Consider the following 16,574-nt stretch of genomic DNA (forward strand, 5'->3'; position numbering starts at 1 on the left):
GAGAGAGAGAGAGAGAGAGAGAGAGAGAGAGAGAGAGAGAGAGAGAGAGAGAGAGAGAGAGAGAGAGTGTGAGCGAGGATTCTGATGTTTGCCCGGTCGCTTATCTTAGGTAAGTCAATTAATATATATATGAAATATATATTGAAATGTTGACAAAACAGTATAAGAGATTATACGGCGGCACCGTGTAAAGTCTAGAGAGATACTAAACATTTTTTACTTTGCTAAATTAACGAAACTGCTACGCACTATACAAACCGATATATTCCAAAAGTAACCAAAGATCCTGTGCAAAATGTAATGTATATAGTTCGATATTATATGAAAATTGTTTATCTTATCACATATTTCGATAATATATTACGAAATATTAAAAGCAAGAATGCTGAGAACGGGAACACAAGAATTTTTAACGCAGAAAATGTATTCGAATTTAATGTGAAAAATATTTCACTTTGCTATATCAACGAAAATATCCATTTTACTTTTATACATACCAAGAACTTAGATATATTCAGGGAATAGCAATATAAATAAAATAATTTAAAAAATACAAAAATAATAAATAATATATAATGAAAATAATAAATAATAAAACACAAAAATTAAAATATGATATATATATATATATATATATATGCTATTTAGAGAGAAATAGAGCATCTTTCCTATAAAATATCAAACTAATCCAAACATTTAAAAAATTTTAAGTTGATATTAATATTAATATTTTATAATTGTAAATATTTTAGACACATGCATATGTGTGGGACTATCGGAGCAAAATGTCGTCGAAGCATCTGACGGAAAAGCGTCTAACTGGAAAAGTGGCATACGACGAAGTTTACTACACCGAACAACCCTTCGAGCGAAGCGTTACTTGACGTGGCCCGGGAAACCCTTGTGGAAACTCGATCCTGCGGCATGGCAACCCCGGCAGAAGGGAGCAGACAAGTGAGTGTGCACATTGGAGCTTTCGATAACTACTATCAATCAACGCGAGATATCCGCGCGATAATACGGGGCGGCGAGACGATAGGTGCGTGTTGGTGCTTGCTCGTCAGTCGGGCAAGACGGTTCGCGTGATCGAGATGCCAGTTTATCCCCAACAATCTCGATGTGAATCGTGGTCTCTCGCTGTTGAATATTCGCAGAATCGATGACGTTTTTTTTTATAATTACGCGACCTTAATTATATTTTTTCGACTCTTGAAGCATTTAATCGCGCGATTTGCTTTCTCTCCCCAAATATAATTTGACGAAACTCGAAACGTAACGCGTGAAACAATATATTTTTAGTACCTGTGTACTTTCCGAATGCAAATATATATCAAAGATCTTTGTTGGCTGATTTAGATGTGGCAAAGTTTTGTGACAGCTCATTCCTAAAGATTCTTCGCATCGCACGTACATTTGCTGATAAAATTCTTGAAGTGCTTGCAGATGCTGCACGATATCCGCTTTAAAAATACTAACGCGATATGAAGTACTAAATAGAAAACTACGTTATGTTTTTCGTTAGTATTAATTGTAACGCAATTATAATTATCTATAATCTTTTCTGATTTTTTTGTTTCTCAAAATAATAGATAATACATAATAAAATACATTGGTGCTACATACATTTTATTTAAAAAATCTGCAAAAAAAAGTAAACCAGAAATAATTGACAAGTATTAATTCAATGAAATTGTATTCTAATTTATAAAATTGACAATCAAAGATTTTTTTTTTTTATTTAAATTTAATTTAAAATTTTATATTTTATTTTAAAGTTAATTTTCTTTTAAAGATGAAGAAGTAGTTACATGTGTGTATATATGTGTATACACAGAATAAATTCTTTCAATTCTTTTAAGTTTATTACTGAACATATTTATATTAGATAATTACATGTAATCTGTATTGTTCGTCTTTATTATCATAAAGACTATTGTATATAAAATACCATAACACACACACACATGTACATGGATAATTCGTATAATTCATCAGAGAATAATTTATTTGAGAAAGCGACAAACGAATATAATGGCTTTTTGCCAAAGGAAGCTAGTGAAATAACTGCTGATATAGTCCGACACTGTCTGTGAAAATTAGTGAGAATGCATCACAAAAGCGAATTGCAGAAACTGCAATACGGCTACGAATGAGCTTATGAATCAGCTTATGATTTTCTACGTATATAACGCGTGGTGCTTCTCACGATGAAAAAAATATTTATCAAGTGATTGTGACAGAGAGAGAGAGAGAGAGAGAGAGAGAGAGAGAGAGAGAGAGAGAGGGAGAGAATAGTCCGACACACTGTGAAAATTAGTGAGAATGCATCACAAAAGCGAATTGCAGAAACTGCAATACGGCTACGAATGAGCTTATGAATCAGCTTATGATTTTCTACGTATATAACGCGTGGTGCTTCTCACGATGAAAAAAATATTTATCAAGTGATTGTGACAGAGAGAGAGAGAGAGAGAGAGAGAGAGAGAGAGAGAGAGAGAGAGGGAGAGAAAAAGAGAGAAAGAGAGAGTGTTGTTGTATGTGACGTCAAGCAATGATATTTCGCGATTTTCGATTGGAATTAGCGAAAAGCTCGATTTAAGCCGCGTCGTTTTCCCGTTCGTATCCATGGGGTCCCGTAGGATCGTCGTGTTGGCGATCTTATGGCTAGTGCACCAAGTAGGGGGCAAAGTGACGTGTCGCGAAGTGCAATTGCATCGCGACTGTGAGACGTTATGTAGTACGAGTCGCGATGGAGTTGTTTCTTGCGAGCTAAGGGTTGCTGTTCTCTTACCGGCCGACCCAAGTTTCGATATTTCCTTACCTAAGGTTCTTCCGGTTCTTGGTAAGATTATTCAGACGAACACTGAGATCAGTTAATTGCGCGGAGTTGAATAAAATCAAGTTTTGCATATAATATTTTGTAAATTTAATTTTATTTGATGTTAAACTTTATAATACAAGTATAATCGAATTTTTAGGTTACATTTATTTTGTTTGTTATATATAAAATGATTAATGATTAAATTTATGTTACAAATAGTACAAGAACCAGAATTTTCATTATTATTATTTTTTAATTTAATAGAATATACTTTAAAAAAGTCGTGTTTTTTTACAGATTTAGCGGTGTACGAAGCGAGATCACGAAATTTGCTACCTTATTGGTTGAAACTGAAATTTCTGCAGCAGGACGACCATTGTGATGCAATGTATGCACAAATCGGCGCAATTGATAGTTTTTCGCATTGTGTACATTTATTTCTTGGGCCAGCGTGTGATTATTGCGTCGGTATGTTGCTTTAATTCTTTCGTTGAATTTTAATTTTCTCTCCTTCTAAAATATAATTGTCCTATAAGAATAATAATGAGCAGGGAGCTCGCCGTCTGAAAACAAACGACTCTAAAACCATCCTGATATCCCGCTTACTCTGTAATCCACACATAAATCATTTCTATCAAAACTGTGAAAGCTCTTGTATTTTATTACATAGTATTTTTGCTGTGATATATTATATTAAAATTTCCATAATTCTTCGCATAAAAGCTGCTGCGTCAAAATTATTTAATTTTAACATTATAATAATAAATGGAACATCTAGTTTTCTCTTTTCGTATATTTTTTATTATTTTTTAATTTTCTTGCTATTTATTAGACCACTTATATATTTGTGTATAACATTCAACAAATGGCATATTTTCTCTGGATTATATTTCTTTTCTCTTCTTTTTTGTCCTCATTACTGTGTATTAATTAAGGGTTTCTTTTTTTTTGCGTAGCGGTTGTTGGTAGAGTCGTGAAATTCTTTGGGGCGCCGTTAATTACCACGGGAGGCTTTACTTTCGATTTTACCGAGAAAAAGATCGAATGTAAAGACGAATACTTTATGACCACAAGAATCGGAAATTTGGCTTTCAGGGACATCGCCAAATTTTTTGTAGCTATAATGGATCGGTATGTACGATTCGAGTTTTAAATAAAACTCTATCAGTTATATTGTATATAATATTGTTATCAAAACTCTTTTATTATTCCTCTTTTCTATGATTTAGGTACAACTGGCGTAAAGTGCATCTCGTTTATGCGACGAACGGGCAGAGTCAAATTGCTGGTAGACATACATGTCAGCTTATGATGAAGTCAGTGGTAGAATTTCTCAAGAAAGAGCACGATATCACTTATGGTACTTTCGATGTCGAAGCTACGACCCCTAACGATTACCCAGAAGCCTTGAGAGATCATGTTGGCAGTTCGTACGGCGGTGAGTGATTTTTGTTTATTAACTACATTATAAAAGTCATAAACTCCTTGAAAGTAGAGCAAAATAATTATTTATCAAATAATGATGCATTCAAAAGATGCTTCATAATGAACACACATATATATGTATACGCTCCACTTATATTAAATAAAGTTTAAATATACTTATATATATACACACAAATATTTATAATATATATATATATATATAATAAAAAATGTATAAAATCTACATAGAGACATATTTTTTTATAATGAATAAAAAGAGCATATATATATATATTCATTCATATAACGATATAATTATCATATAGCATCAAAAACGTCATTCTTTTTCTTATGAAATATCACACTATCGAATTCAGATTAAAAAGATATTAATCGTCGCTTCGTGTTTATCCGTATTTATCGCATATTTCTGTTTTAACTGATTAAATCGTAGACAATGAGCATACAGCTCCAAGTGCTATAAACAAATATATTTAAATATACCTCGTTTTTTGTCTCAAAATGAGAAACCAGCAATAGAGAAAGAGGTACCCTATTATATATCTTTACATTTGCCAATCGATTCTTTACGGGAAAATATATAGTTGCAGTCGTATAAAGAATAATATACAGATATTATTTGATAAACAAACAATTCACGATTATAAAGTTATAATTGATCTCCAAGTCATATTTACCATATTTTAATCTGATATTCCTAAAATTAGTACTTATCTTATCGGCAGTTTATATCGACAAAAAGTAATGATTTTTATGTTGAAATGTTTTGAAATGCATTTATTTTCAAAATATTTATATGTATATTCATATACATATTTCATATATATATATTTTCTTATATATATTTATAGGTTTTCATATATATATTTTTCGAGCTTTTTAGGGTTACATTATTCTCATTATGTAGTGTATATTGTCATATTTTATGTATAATAATTGATAATTAACATTAATAATTTATTGATAAAGATGTTCTATTTCTGTATTTTCGAATCATCGTATAACGTTAATGGCAGTATTTCTATAAGCACTCACTATAAATTTGACAAGAATCAATATATTCCGAGTGACGTGAAGGAAAGATGATACATCCCATACATTAATCATCTCGAGAGGTTTTACTACAGTTATAATTTTCTCCATTTTCTCGTTTCGGCGTAATCGTCCTTCTCTTGATGCCAAATGTATAATGTTGATATAAATCTTGTGAGGCTATATAGGCATATTTCGCAAGAATAAAATTAATTGTTTTTTTATAATGCCATTAAGATTTGAAATAACTTTATCATATTATAAATTTGTTGATGTTAAATTTTAAAATATTAAGTATAAAGATTCAATTGGTAAAAGCACGGAAAATATAATCTATTAATAAACGGCTTCTGGGCTATTGTGCTCGTTTGTAATATTTTCAGCGAATGCGAAAGTATTTGCGTAATTTTTTGTTTAACTCTCTTTAATCATTAGATGATCAGTGCCTTATCATATCATTTATCGTTATCGCGTAACTTATCGTTCTTGGACATTTCTATTATTGATATCTTCTCACACGGTTTGATACGTCACTATGTCTATATTTAAACATTTCCTTAATGAACTTAAAAGATTACCGGTATCTAGTTAAAGTATTACAAGGATTTTCATCCGGGATTATTTTTTCATTCGAAGATAACATCTGTCATATATATATATCTATCATATGTACACACGAATGTACTGTGAATAATATATATAATGAATGATATATAAAAATTAATTTGTTAAATGTTACAAGATAATTTTCAAGAAATAATTATATTCGCACTATTTGCGCTGGATAACTTTTATTAAAATATTTCGTCAATTAAATTTTTATTTGATATAAATTTAGCATATCGGTGAATATTGATCAATATTTCGAGTGCCGGAATATTTTATCGACTGTTGAAAGTATCGTCTCTCGTTATACAAAATTCACGAGAGAAATCTTACGCCGGTAAAAATTGTCGGTAATAATTAATGCGTTTGCAAGAAAAAGGAAAAACAAAATTTTCGGGAATTTATGTTTTTCAAGTATGTGATAGAAAAATATTATTATTAAATGTTACACATGGTGCACATGTGCAGATATATATATGTTTATAACTTTACATCTATATGTCTAAAATAATTTCTAAGATTTACTTTACAATAATTTTTATATTCACGCAACTTTGTTTTGTAAAGAAAATAGTTCCAGTCTTTCCATTATTCTTATGAGCAATAGCAGTTAATTAAAATTAAAATTCTATAATTTCTGATTTTTCCATCGTGCTTTATATTACATAAAGTAGAGAAAGTTATGACGCGCATAAGTTGTGCGAGAGACAAAAGAGATTAAATGCTTTTGTACACAGTTTGAAAATTGGAGAACTTTATAATGTGTAAAGTGGATGCGTCACTCGCACTCCTACGTCACATTCACGCAAAACGAGTAGATATTTATGAATGTTGTTGATAAATTATGCATAAAACGCTTATTTGCATGTGCTCTTAATATCGAACTATCGTTTGATATATATGCAAATAAACGTTTATGACAGTGTTTCGCGTGCTGCATAGTATTGCATTTCTACGGTATATGTAGTAAAGTTGAATGTCATAAGAGCATTAAGCTCGGGAGAGCAAGTACCATCGAAAGTGGCATCTTTGATGATAAGGACATTAGCGAATGCTTTTAAGTTTTTCCGACTTGTCGGAAGAAACGGCACAGAGTCTTAAGAAAAATCTTTAACGACTATCGAATGCGACGTAATCCTCATATATGTCCCGATTTGATCAAATATGGAATGTCGCAGATTTTTTACATTTCCGCTTATGATTTTTTCGATTAATTTAAGAGCCATTATTTTTTAGCAAAAATTTGTTTGAATGATTTGTTTTATAGGTATTTCTCTTTTGTCGCACATATATGGGTATTTTTAAATATTTTTAATATCAGTTGCCTCTCAACTGAAAGCAAAATGCATACAGTTACGAAATATTGTACTTTTATTTTGCAATTTTTTACAGTTTTTCTTTTTTTTTTATAAATATGTTGTATTAATATTTTTTTTACATTGCTGTATTCACGATCTGTTTGTTTTACTCACATCCAAGTGTATCTTAATATTGCTTATAATAGATGTGTTTCTACGATAAACTCTCTCTTTCTCTTGATCCAGTTAGAAGCTATTTTGAACGATAAAAGGATTAGGCAACTCTTGCGTAAATGTTCAACAGTTCTTTCACTTCGAAAATCAGAGAGTTGACCTTGATGTGTGATTTTACAATAATTTATATATTCACGCAACTTTGTTTTGTAAAGAAAATAGTTCCAGTCTTTCCATTATTCTTATGAGCAATAGCAGTTAATTAAAATTAAAATTCTATAATTTCTGATTTTTCCATCGTGCTTTATATTACATAAAGTAGAGAAAGTTATGACGCGCATAAGTTGTGCGAGAGACAAAAGAGATTAAATGCTTTTGTACACAGTTTGAAAATTGGAGAACTTTATAATGTGTAAAGTGGATGCGTCACTCGCACTCCTACGTCACATTCACGCAAAACGAGTAGATATTTATGAATGTTGTTGATAAATTATGCATAAAACGCTTATTTGCATGTGCTCTTAATATCGAACTATCGTTTGATATATATGCAAATAAACGTTTATGACAGTGTTTCGCGTGCTGCATAGTATTGCATTTCTACGGTATATGTAGTAAAGTTGAATGTCATAAGAGCATTAAGCTCGGGAGAGCAAGTACCATCGAAAGTGGCATCTTTGATGATAAGGACATTAGCGAATGCTTTTAAGTTTTTCCGACTTGTCGGAAGAAACGGCACAGAGTCTTAAGAAAAATCTTTAACGACTATCGAATGCGACGTAATCCTCATATATGTCCCGATTTGATCAAATATGGAATGTCGCAGATTTTTTACATTTCCGCTTATGATTTTTTCGATTAATTTAAGAGCCATTATTTTTTAGCAAAAATTTGTTTGAATGATTTGTTTTATAGGTATTTCTCTTTTGTCGCACATATATGGGTATTTTTAAATATTTTTAATATCAGTTGCCTCTCAACTGAAAGCAAAATGCATACAGTTACGAAATATTGTACTTTTATTTTGCAATTTTTTACAGTTTTTCTTTTTTTTTTATAAATATGTTGTATTAATATTTTTTTTACATTGCTGTATTCACGATCTGTTTGTTTTACTCACATCCAAGTGTATCTTAATATTGCTTATAATAGATGTGTTTCTACGATAAACTCTCTCTTTCTCTTGATCCAGTTAGAAGCTATTTTGAACGATAAAAGGATTAGGCAACTCTTGCGTAAATGTTCAACAGTTCTTTCACTTCGAAAATCAGAGAGTTGACCTTGATGTGTGATGGATACAAGAACACGCGACATTTGAAACATATGATTACGAAAGTAGAGTTTAGAATTTAATCGGGAATAAGTTTAGGCTTAAAAATATTTATACAATATTTACATTTTTAATGAGTAACGATGAAATTACACACGAAATTATCATTATATATATTTTGAAGTGTTATATCATTATATATATTTTTTTATAAATGATAATGACTTTATTATACATAAGTCTAATATCAATATAAAAACTTTTACTTATACTGATTTAGAATATCGTTACGTTGCGCGAAAAGTATATTTGTCGGAAAATGATGGATAATAAATTTATTCGGGAAGGAATTATACACGCGAGAGATTGATGATTGCAATATCCGATTTATCCATAATTTCCACCGTATATTGTCACGTATGTGATTTGAGATATTGTAAAACTTATTTTTCCGTCAATATTTACAGGCATGCATGTAAAGCGAGTGATGCGTTATCGATAAAAGCGTGCGATACGGGGAAACATCCCATTATTATTTTTGCTGAGATATTAGCGTTCTCTTTTTCTCACCTCTTAACACGAGATTTAGATGTACGCAAGATAAAATTTACTTGATCACCTCTGGTGATCACAATGTTATCTCAATCTATAAAGTTTTATTATAATTTGAATATTTTAGAGACATTGCATAATTTTTATACGAAAGAAATAGAAGAGAGAGACAAAATCTGAAGATTTATAATAAGGCTTTACAAAATATTACAGAACACTGTTTTCTTTTCTTTCTACTCTAGATTTTAGATTTGCTGAAAAATATTGTAGGATTCAGATTCTCACGAGTTTGTGTGTAGGAAAAATTGATTTTTCTTTACTTTCTTTAACAAGGTGTTGAGCTTGTTCGTCGCAACTTTTTCACTTTCAGCTTTGTATTTCTTGGCACGAGAAAATTCTGAATGTAATTTCTCATTAAGAGTTATAGTTACTTAGAAATCAACCAAATTGCGTTTCAGTCCATAAATTTCACACAAAGTTGATATAAAACTTCTATAAAACTGCTATAAAAAATATAATACCCTAAAGACTGTGTTTCCCTGAGATAAACCTTCGTGAATTTAGGGGTGTATAATCGCGGGCGCGTATACTTTTCGAAAGAAAAAATAATGCGTAGAAGATAATATCGGTTATCACTTCTGATTTTCGAAGACCTAAACAGTTCGTCCATGCCTCGCGGCAATTCGGTGCCGAATGAAAGGTGTGGTGTACATGGGGGTATGTACCGAGAATCTCGACGCATGCGTTCCACTTCCTCGTTGTCTACCTTCGTGGAGGCGCACAACGACATCCACCTACACGATCTCGGAGTGATGTATCTCGTGCTCGCCTAGAGCAAGCTGGCTGCGCGCGATGTGAGGGTGCGATAAAGAGAGACCAGTGGCAAAGATAGATAGACATACAGATCGAGAGATGGATAAGGACAGAGCAGGGAGGAGAGGGCAGCGGGATCGAAGGGAGAAAAAGAGAGAGAGAGAGAGAGAGGGGGAGAGAGGATCGGGAGGCAGGAAGAGAGAAAGGGAGAGAAGATGAGAACGGAGAGGAGGAGCGATCGTCGACTTCGGTGGGCGATCCAGAGCACGGTGCTTTCCTTCGGCTCGCTCTCAGTTTCAATCGCGCGCTCCGAGCTTGCTCCGAGAGAGCGCGAACCGAGGACCGGGGATCGAGATAACGATCGATCGAATAAAAGAGCAGATACCATAGATCGCGGTAGTTCTATGGACCATACGGAACGATGAGTTACTTCGAGAGATGAGAATAGAGAGATCGGGGACTACGATCGGCCCGATCGCGCGCCGATCGATCTCGATCGCGAAGCTATCGCCGGTCCATCCCCGGGACCGACTGTCTTCGAGAGGTATCAACGCGTGTAACACGTGCCTCGTGACGCGATTAAATAAAAATTTCGCGAGATGGTGATCCGATTGATTCTGTTTGCAAATGTAGTCGGATATAGTGAGGAAGTTGCTTCTTGTCAGTGAGCAAACTGCTAGAGAATGTCATGCACAAACACTTGATCCTTATACCGAATCGATATAAGGATATACCGATATACCTACAACTGTGAAAGATATGATTCGGTACGCGCGTGTTTTTCGCCGTTAAAAAAAAAACATCAGTTTTATCCGATAATAATAATGTAAGATTTTCTTCTCCATCTACGGTAAAGGGATTAAAACATCTCGAACTCGAAATTGTTTGTCCGTGCGTGTAGTTGTTTCTCTGTCGGCTCTCTCTATCGGAAAGCACGTGACATGTCTCCGCTGAATGTTACAGATGCTTTTCTGTTTATATGGAAAAGAATCCGAATCCTTGATCTCTGAGCCACCTGATCAGACTCGAGTTTCGCTTGTCGAATCTCGTGAAGAGTAAAGGAAAACTGATCTTAATTGTAATAACATCTTGTGAACTCTTCGTCACAAAGTAATATTCCGATTTTCTTTTTCTTTTTCTTTGTAGAAAACATATATCTTGCATCATCGCAAAGAATTTGATCTCTTCCCGATATATACAATAACTATAGACTTGAATTATGATGAGTTATAATTGAAAAATTTAAAATAAAAGTAAGTTGATCTACGATTTATAAAGTTTACCCAAAATTTATGCAAAATATATTATGAATTATAGTATCATTTTAAATTTAATTCTTTTTAATTATATGAAAAATTCAAAGCGTCAACTCTTACATAAATATTATAGTAAACAATAATGCTAAAAACATGATTACAATTATGTGCAATTATCAAAAATTATATATTCAAAGTTTTTTATTATAATAGCAAAAAAACTGTTGATTGACGCATTAGCTACTTTCACGTGCCATCTTTTTTTACAATTGTACGATACTTGAGTATTCGAAATCGCGATTGCCTTCGCACAAATTATTCTGTTTTTCTTCTTATTGAAATTAATCAGGAGAACGAATGACAGATCATCACGCGATGTAAGTCGTAAAAAATTGTGTTAATGTTTCACACAAGTTGACGTGAGAACAGCTGCTATGGTAATAAATTCTCAGGGACCTTTCGCTTTTTGTTTTTTTTTGTGGCTCATATTGGAAGTAAATATATTCGTATATACACACGTGGTAGCTTTTACTTTGCTTCGAAATATCCTTTTTTCGCTATCGTGATAAATTTTATACGATCCTACCTTGCTTATAAAGGTTTTAAGATAGTTTAGTTTCGCTCTGCGAAGGGATCAATTCGTGACTGTCATACGTAAAGCAGAGTTGTGTAACACAAAGCTGACGTTGAACGCTACGCTTGCAGTATGTTTAATTATTAGAGTGAACGTATCAATAAATAATCGATTAAAAAATATCGTAAATATAATTTATTTTATCTTATCTATCAGCTACTGAAAGCGTAAATTTTAAATTTTGTTGACTTTATACAAAAAAGCGTACTTGAAAAAGCGTATTTGAAATTAGCAATAAAAACAGAAGATTAACGAAAGTCAATGATCAGTGAATGATTATTAATTCTAATAAGTTATTGATCTATGTTATAACTATATATGTACATATAATAATCAGAAATGAATGATAAAGGATCTAATTAAAAAGACATAAATAATTATGTTATATGAATGAAAGGAATTAAATCATTGAGTTTATCTTAAAAAAAAAAAAATTTTAACTGCCTTTATCTTGAACGCAAAATATCTTTCTCTCAATCGCAATAATCATTGCACACTTATTAGGTGATACTGAGACGTTTCCTATTAAGCGAATGTTATGTAATTTCACGATATAGGCTCTGTAAGTGTTAACTTGTAGGGCAGGTTACCTTACAGACGAATTAGTTCATACGTGCTTTCCACAACTTAAACGTGATTATGTAATTCGAAGCTCTCAGTTTGATACATGCTGCGCTTTGAGCGTAGTTTACCGAGTGTTGAGTACATTCGGATATACACACTCGAAATCTGATTGTCAGTGCGATTGAATTAATCAAATGAGCAACATTGCTCATTTCATAAGCCTTGGGAAAAGGCGATTAAATTTTCCGCAAGACGCTGTATTTTTCTCCGGACAACCTTGCGCTAGATTCTAAACAAGGCTTATTTGCGCTTCAATACGAAACCTTTTGCGAAAGATTCTGTTGTACGTGTCGATTATAGTAAATCTCATTCAACGAGTCTTATGCATCTCGGAGTTTTATATGCGAGGGCGCGCATAGTGCATAAAATTGACCGTGAAATTGAGATTCGTACATGCAATTCGATCTAACGCGATTTTAATTTTGATTCACGTGGATTTCGTAGAGCGATATGAAGGAAACATCTTCTTTGATCGTATACAAATAGAAAGATGCAAAATATCTGTAATCAAAAGTGACGTTTTTTGCGTCGCGCAAGCAGGTACTCTTCATGTTTTTCGTTTTTTGCATTTATTTCAAGGAGATTACCGGAGAAAACGATAATAATGGCAAAATGTCAGAGTTACAATGACACCCATCTCATTATTCCATCTCGTCGCGAGATCATTCGAACCGTATAGTTATCCGAGAAACCCCGTATTGCATTCGCATTGCGTGTTATATGGCAAATACGGACACGTGTAAATGTTGGGGCGCGATCTCTCGTTCGAGAAGTACGTGTGTCGAATGAAAATGCATATGTATACGTACACTCATACGCGAGGTATGAAAATGATATATGGTGGCAAGCTATTATAAACTTTGTGCACTTGACAGACTCAGAAAATGGATGACATAGATAGAAATTGCTGCAATCAGACTGGGAAAGAAATGAGAAAATTCTTACTAGTCTTTTTGCATTATTATCCGCATTATTAGTAAAAAACAAAGAGTCTATAGAAAATGTATTTCTTCCTTAAAAAGATTACAAAAATATATTTTAATTAACGCAGCTTTTATTGACATCCTTTGATAAATATGCACAGAGCATATGTTTGCTTTTTAGGAAAGTCCTGAAAGAATTATATTTATATATATGTATATCCCTTAAGAACTCCTATTTTACTTGATTTAGCGTCTAGGGAAAAGCGTTTTTAGCTTCTTATATTTACAAAATTTATATGCATTTTCATATTTTAAATAATGTAATATATTAAAGCATTCTTGGAATCTTTGCTTAGATTCTCCATATTTGCGCATTCTTTATTCGCGTCTCTCACGATTCGATATATGCAGTCATTTTTTTTATTTGTCGAAGAAAAATTATTATTGCTAAAAACAATAAAATAACAGATATAAAGAAAAAAAAACATTCTCAATGCTTTCATTTTAAAGTATATAAGAATGATATATAATTTTTATTTTAAAATAAATTAAGTACGAAAAAATATATGCAAAAGATATATATCTTTTATTTTCTTATATATATATTTTTTTATGGTAATTTAATCTTTTCGATATATTTTCTTTTTTTTTGCAATTTCCATATTCATGAAAATTTTGCAGCAAGTGAACCTTTGTGAACGTGGAACTTTTACCGTGTACCTTTACGCTAATTTCTCATACACATACATTATAGTTTCTATTAAAATATTTATTAAATTGTTTCATGTTATGTGCATAATAATTGTAAGAACAAAATATGAAACGTGTTTGTGTATGATTGAAAACTTGGCGCGTCGATTATTTTCGGAAAACTGAATGAAAATTTAAAACGACATATATTTTCCAAACTTTTCTCTTCAAGCTATCAGCGTCGAAAACACGCATTTGCAAGTATTCCTCGAGTTCGCTTCGTGACATTAGATATTTGCTTCGGGACATCGTATATAGCGACTTGCCTGCCGAGTGCGCGTTGAAAGATGACAGAACATTTGCGAGTGGAGAAGTTGTTGAGATACAGGCGCGACAGATACGAGCCACGAAGTTGAAGAATATGAAATAGAGTCATTCTCGCGTGCCGAATTTTTTATGGCGCTATAAATTTGAGCACCAAGCTTTTTCGGGCGATTTTTCGACGTATTTTATAATAGCGCGGCGGTCTTCACTAAAAGCTACGGCTTTCGAATATATCTCGCAATTATATGTCCCGTCGGAATGCCCAATTAAATTGTATTAAATTGCAAGAAGCATGCGTCACTATTAATATGACTAGATATGGGATTAACTATGATATTGATATGTATTTGTATAGATACTTAAGAAAATAATGACATTACTTAGCGGAACAAAATGAGATTTGTCTGAACGACTTAATTAAAAACACGCATTTTGCGATTAAAAAGAGAACTATTAAAATAAAATCTAAAAATGTTAACTTTTTTATTTGATATATACATGATTCAAGTAGTACGATACTTCGATACTGAATTGCTTTAGATTCGTAAGCGAGTTTCTATTGAAGTCTGAGCCCGTCAATATAGACAGGGGATAATTGGCGATGAAGACGGTCCTATAAAATAAAATCGATAGCAGTAAGCATTTCCGGAGCTCTATGCAGGTACTATGTATACATTGTATTGGTGTATCCGTTGCTTATTTTATGTCGACGATGCACATTCCGGATGAATACCTGCGCGTAGAGTACGCCATTCAACCACTATTCAAAGCTTTTGACGATTCGCACATTTGATATTCACACGATATACGCGGATAAAGTTCAGGCCAGCAGATGCATAAAGCGAAGCAGTGTTCACAAGCGTCATAATAGCAATCTTTACGCGGCGCGATCGCACTCGCGTTTTGCGAATTAATATCCTATTGGCATTGAACGCGCAATTCGCTTCGATTGCATATCGTTTCGCAAACCGTTTGATGGATCATGTTTCTTTGCGGACAGTAGCGTTTTAATTAAATTTATTAATAGGAAAAACACCGACGCGGACACTTTCCTTCTCGTGATTGCGTTGTTACGATTTCTCGATAATTGTAATATTTATTTTGAACGTCTCTCTCGTATTCTCATTTCGAGGGAAGAACGCAAGTACTGACGACGAGTCTTTAATAAGACCCGTCAACCGTGATTTAATCAAACGACGCATTGCCTGGCAGCTGCTAATTAACTTGCCCGTTTGCGATTTCCGATGATCATTAATCCGTCGTTTCTCCCGCTTGAACTTTGACAAGCAACAACCGAGTTCGGCAGTTTGCGTCGAGAATGCCACAAGAGTGCTACTCCACGATAATCGCAAATAGTGCTGTATAGTAAATATGATTATTCTTGAAGCATAAATCTGCTTTATTGGCAAATATTCAGAATATAAAATCGAGTCTATTGATAGAGTAATTGTGGTGTAATAGTGCGGATAATCGCGATCTGCATTATTGGATGTAATTACCGTGAGGATTCTTTTTATCTTTATATACGTATACATGTGCCATTATATACGCATAATACATTCTATTTATATCGTGATAAATGCTTTTCCGTCACGAGCACATTGAATGATTTTAATGCACCCAGTCGAAATTTTGCGCGCAGAACGATGTAAATTATATACAAAACTGTTTATATTAACCACATTACTCGTTTGATGCACATTAATTAACTAGCAAATGCAGACGATTATTAACAAGATAGATATATATTTGTAATAATATTTATTATAATCGATATGTAATCGTTTACCGTATCAAACGCATGATCTATATATGTACCGTTATAACGAATTTTTACTCGTTAATGAATTTCTTGAAAGTTCTAGTTAGATTATAAATTTATCGAATCTGCAGATTATAATTGTTTCAAAAGACTTTGCATTTTCTCGCCATTAAGAATTTTAGATTATTATAGTATATTAAAACTTAAAATTGAAATTTTTGTTCTTTTCAAGAATAAGGAGAGAGTAGGAGTTCTTTTCGAGTTCTCTATTCCTGCCGTCTTTTTCTCCTGCCCGCGGTATTGGCTTTTATTTTCAAAGAAGCTTATCTCTTGTCTCGCGGATTTAATT

General features: G+C 32.8%; 1 protein-coding gene across 1 annotated transcript in view; it reads left to right on the forward strand.

The window, feature by feature from the left end:
• Positions 1 to 2,530: 2,530 nt before the first annotated feature.
• The window catches only part of LOC115240468 (atrial natriuretic peptide receptor 1-like), a 103,444-nt gene continuing 89,400 nt past the window's right edge, over positions 2,531 to 16,574 (forward strand). Inside the window, exons 1-4 of the mRNA XM_029815632.1 lie at positions 2,531 to 2,842; positions 3,119 to 3,289; positions 3,778 to 3,952; positions 4,051 to 4,259. Coding sequence (XP_029671492.1) covers positions 2,626 to 2,842; positions 3,119 to 3,289; positions 3,778 to 3,952; positions 4,051 to 4,259 — 772 coding nt within the window. The 5' untranslated portion in view covers positions 2,531 to 2,625. The remainder of the gene's footprint in view (positions 2,843 to 3,118; positions 3,290 to 3,777; positions 3,953 to 4,050; positions 4,260 to 16,574) is intronic.

The sequence above is a fragment of the Formica exsecta genome, unplaced genomic scaffold, assembly GCF_003651465.1.
Source record: "Formica exsecta isolate Colony F162 unplaced genomic scaffold, ASM365146v1 scaffold117, whole genome shotgun sequence".
Lineage (NCBI taxonomy): Eukaryota > Metazoa > Arthropoda > Insecta > Hymenoptera > Formicidae > Formica > Formica exsecta.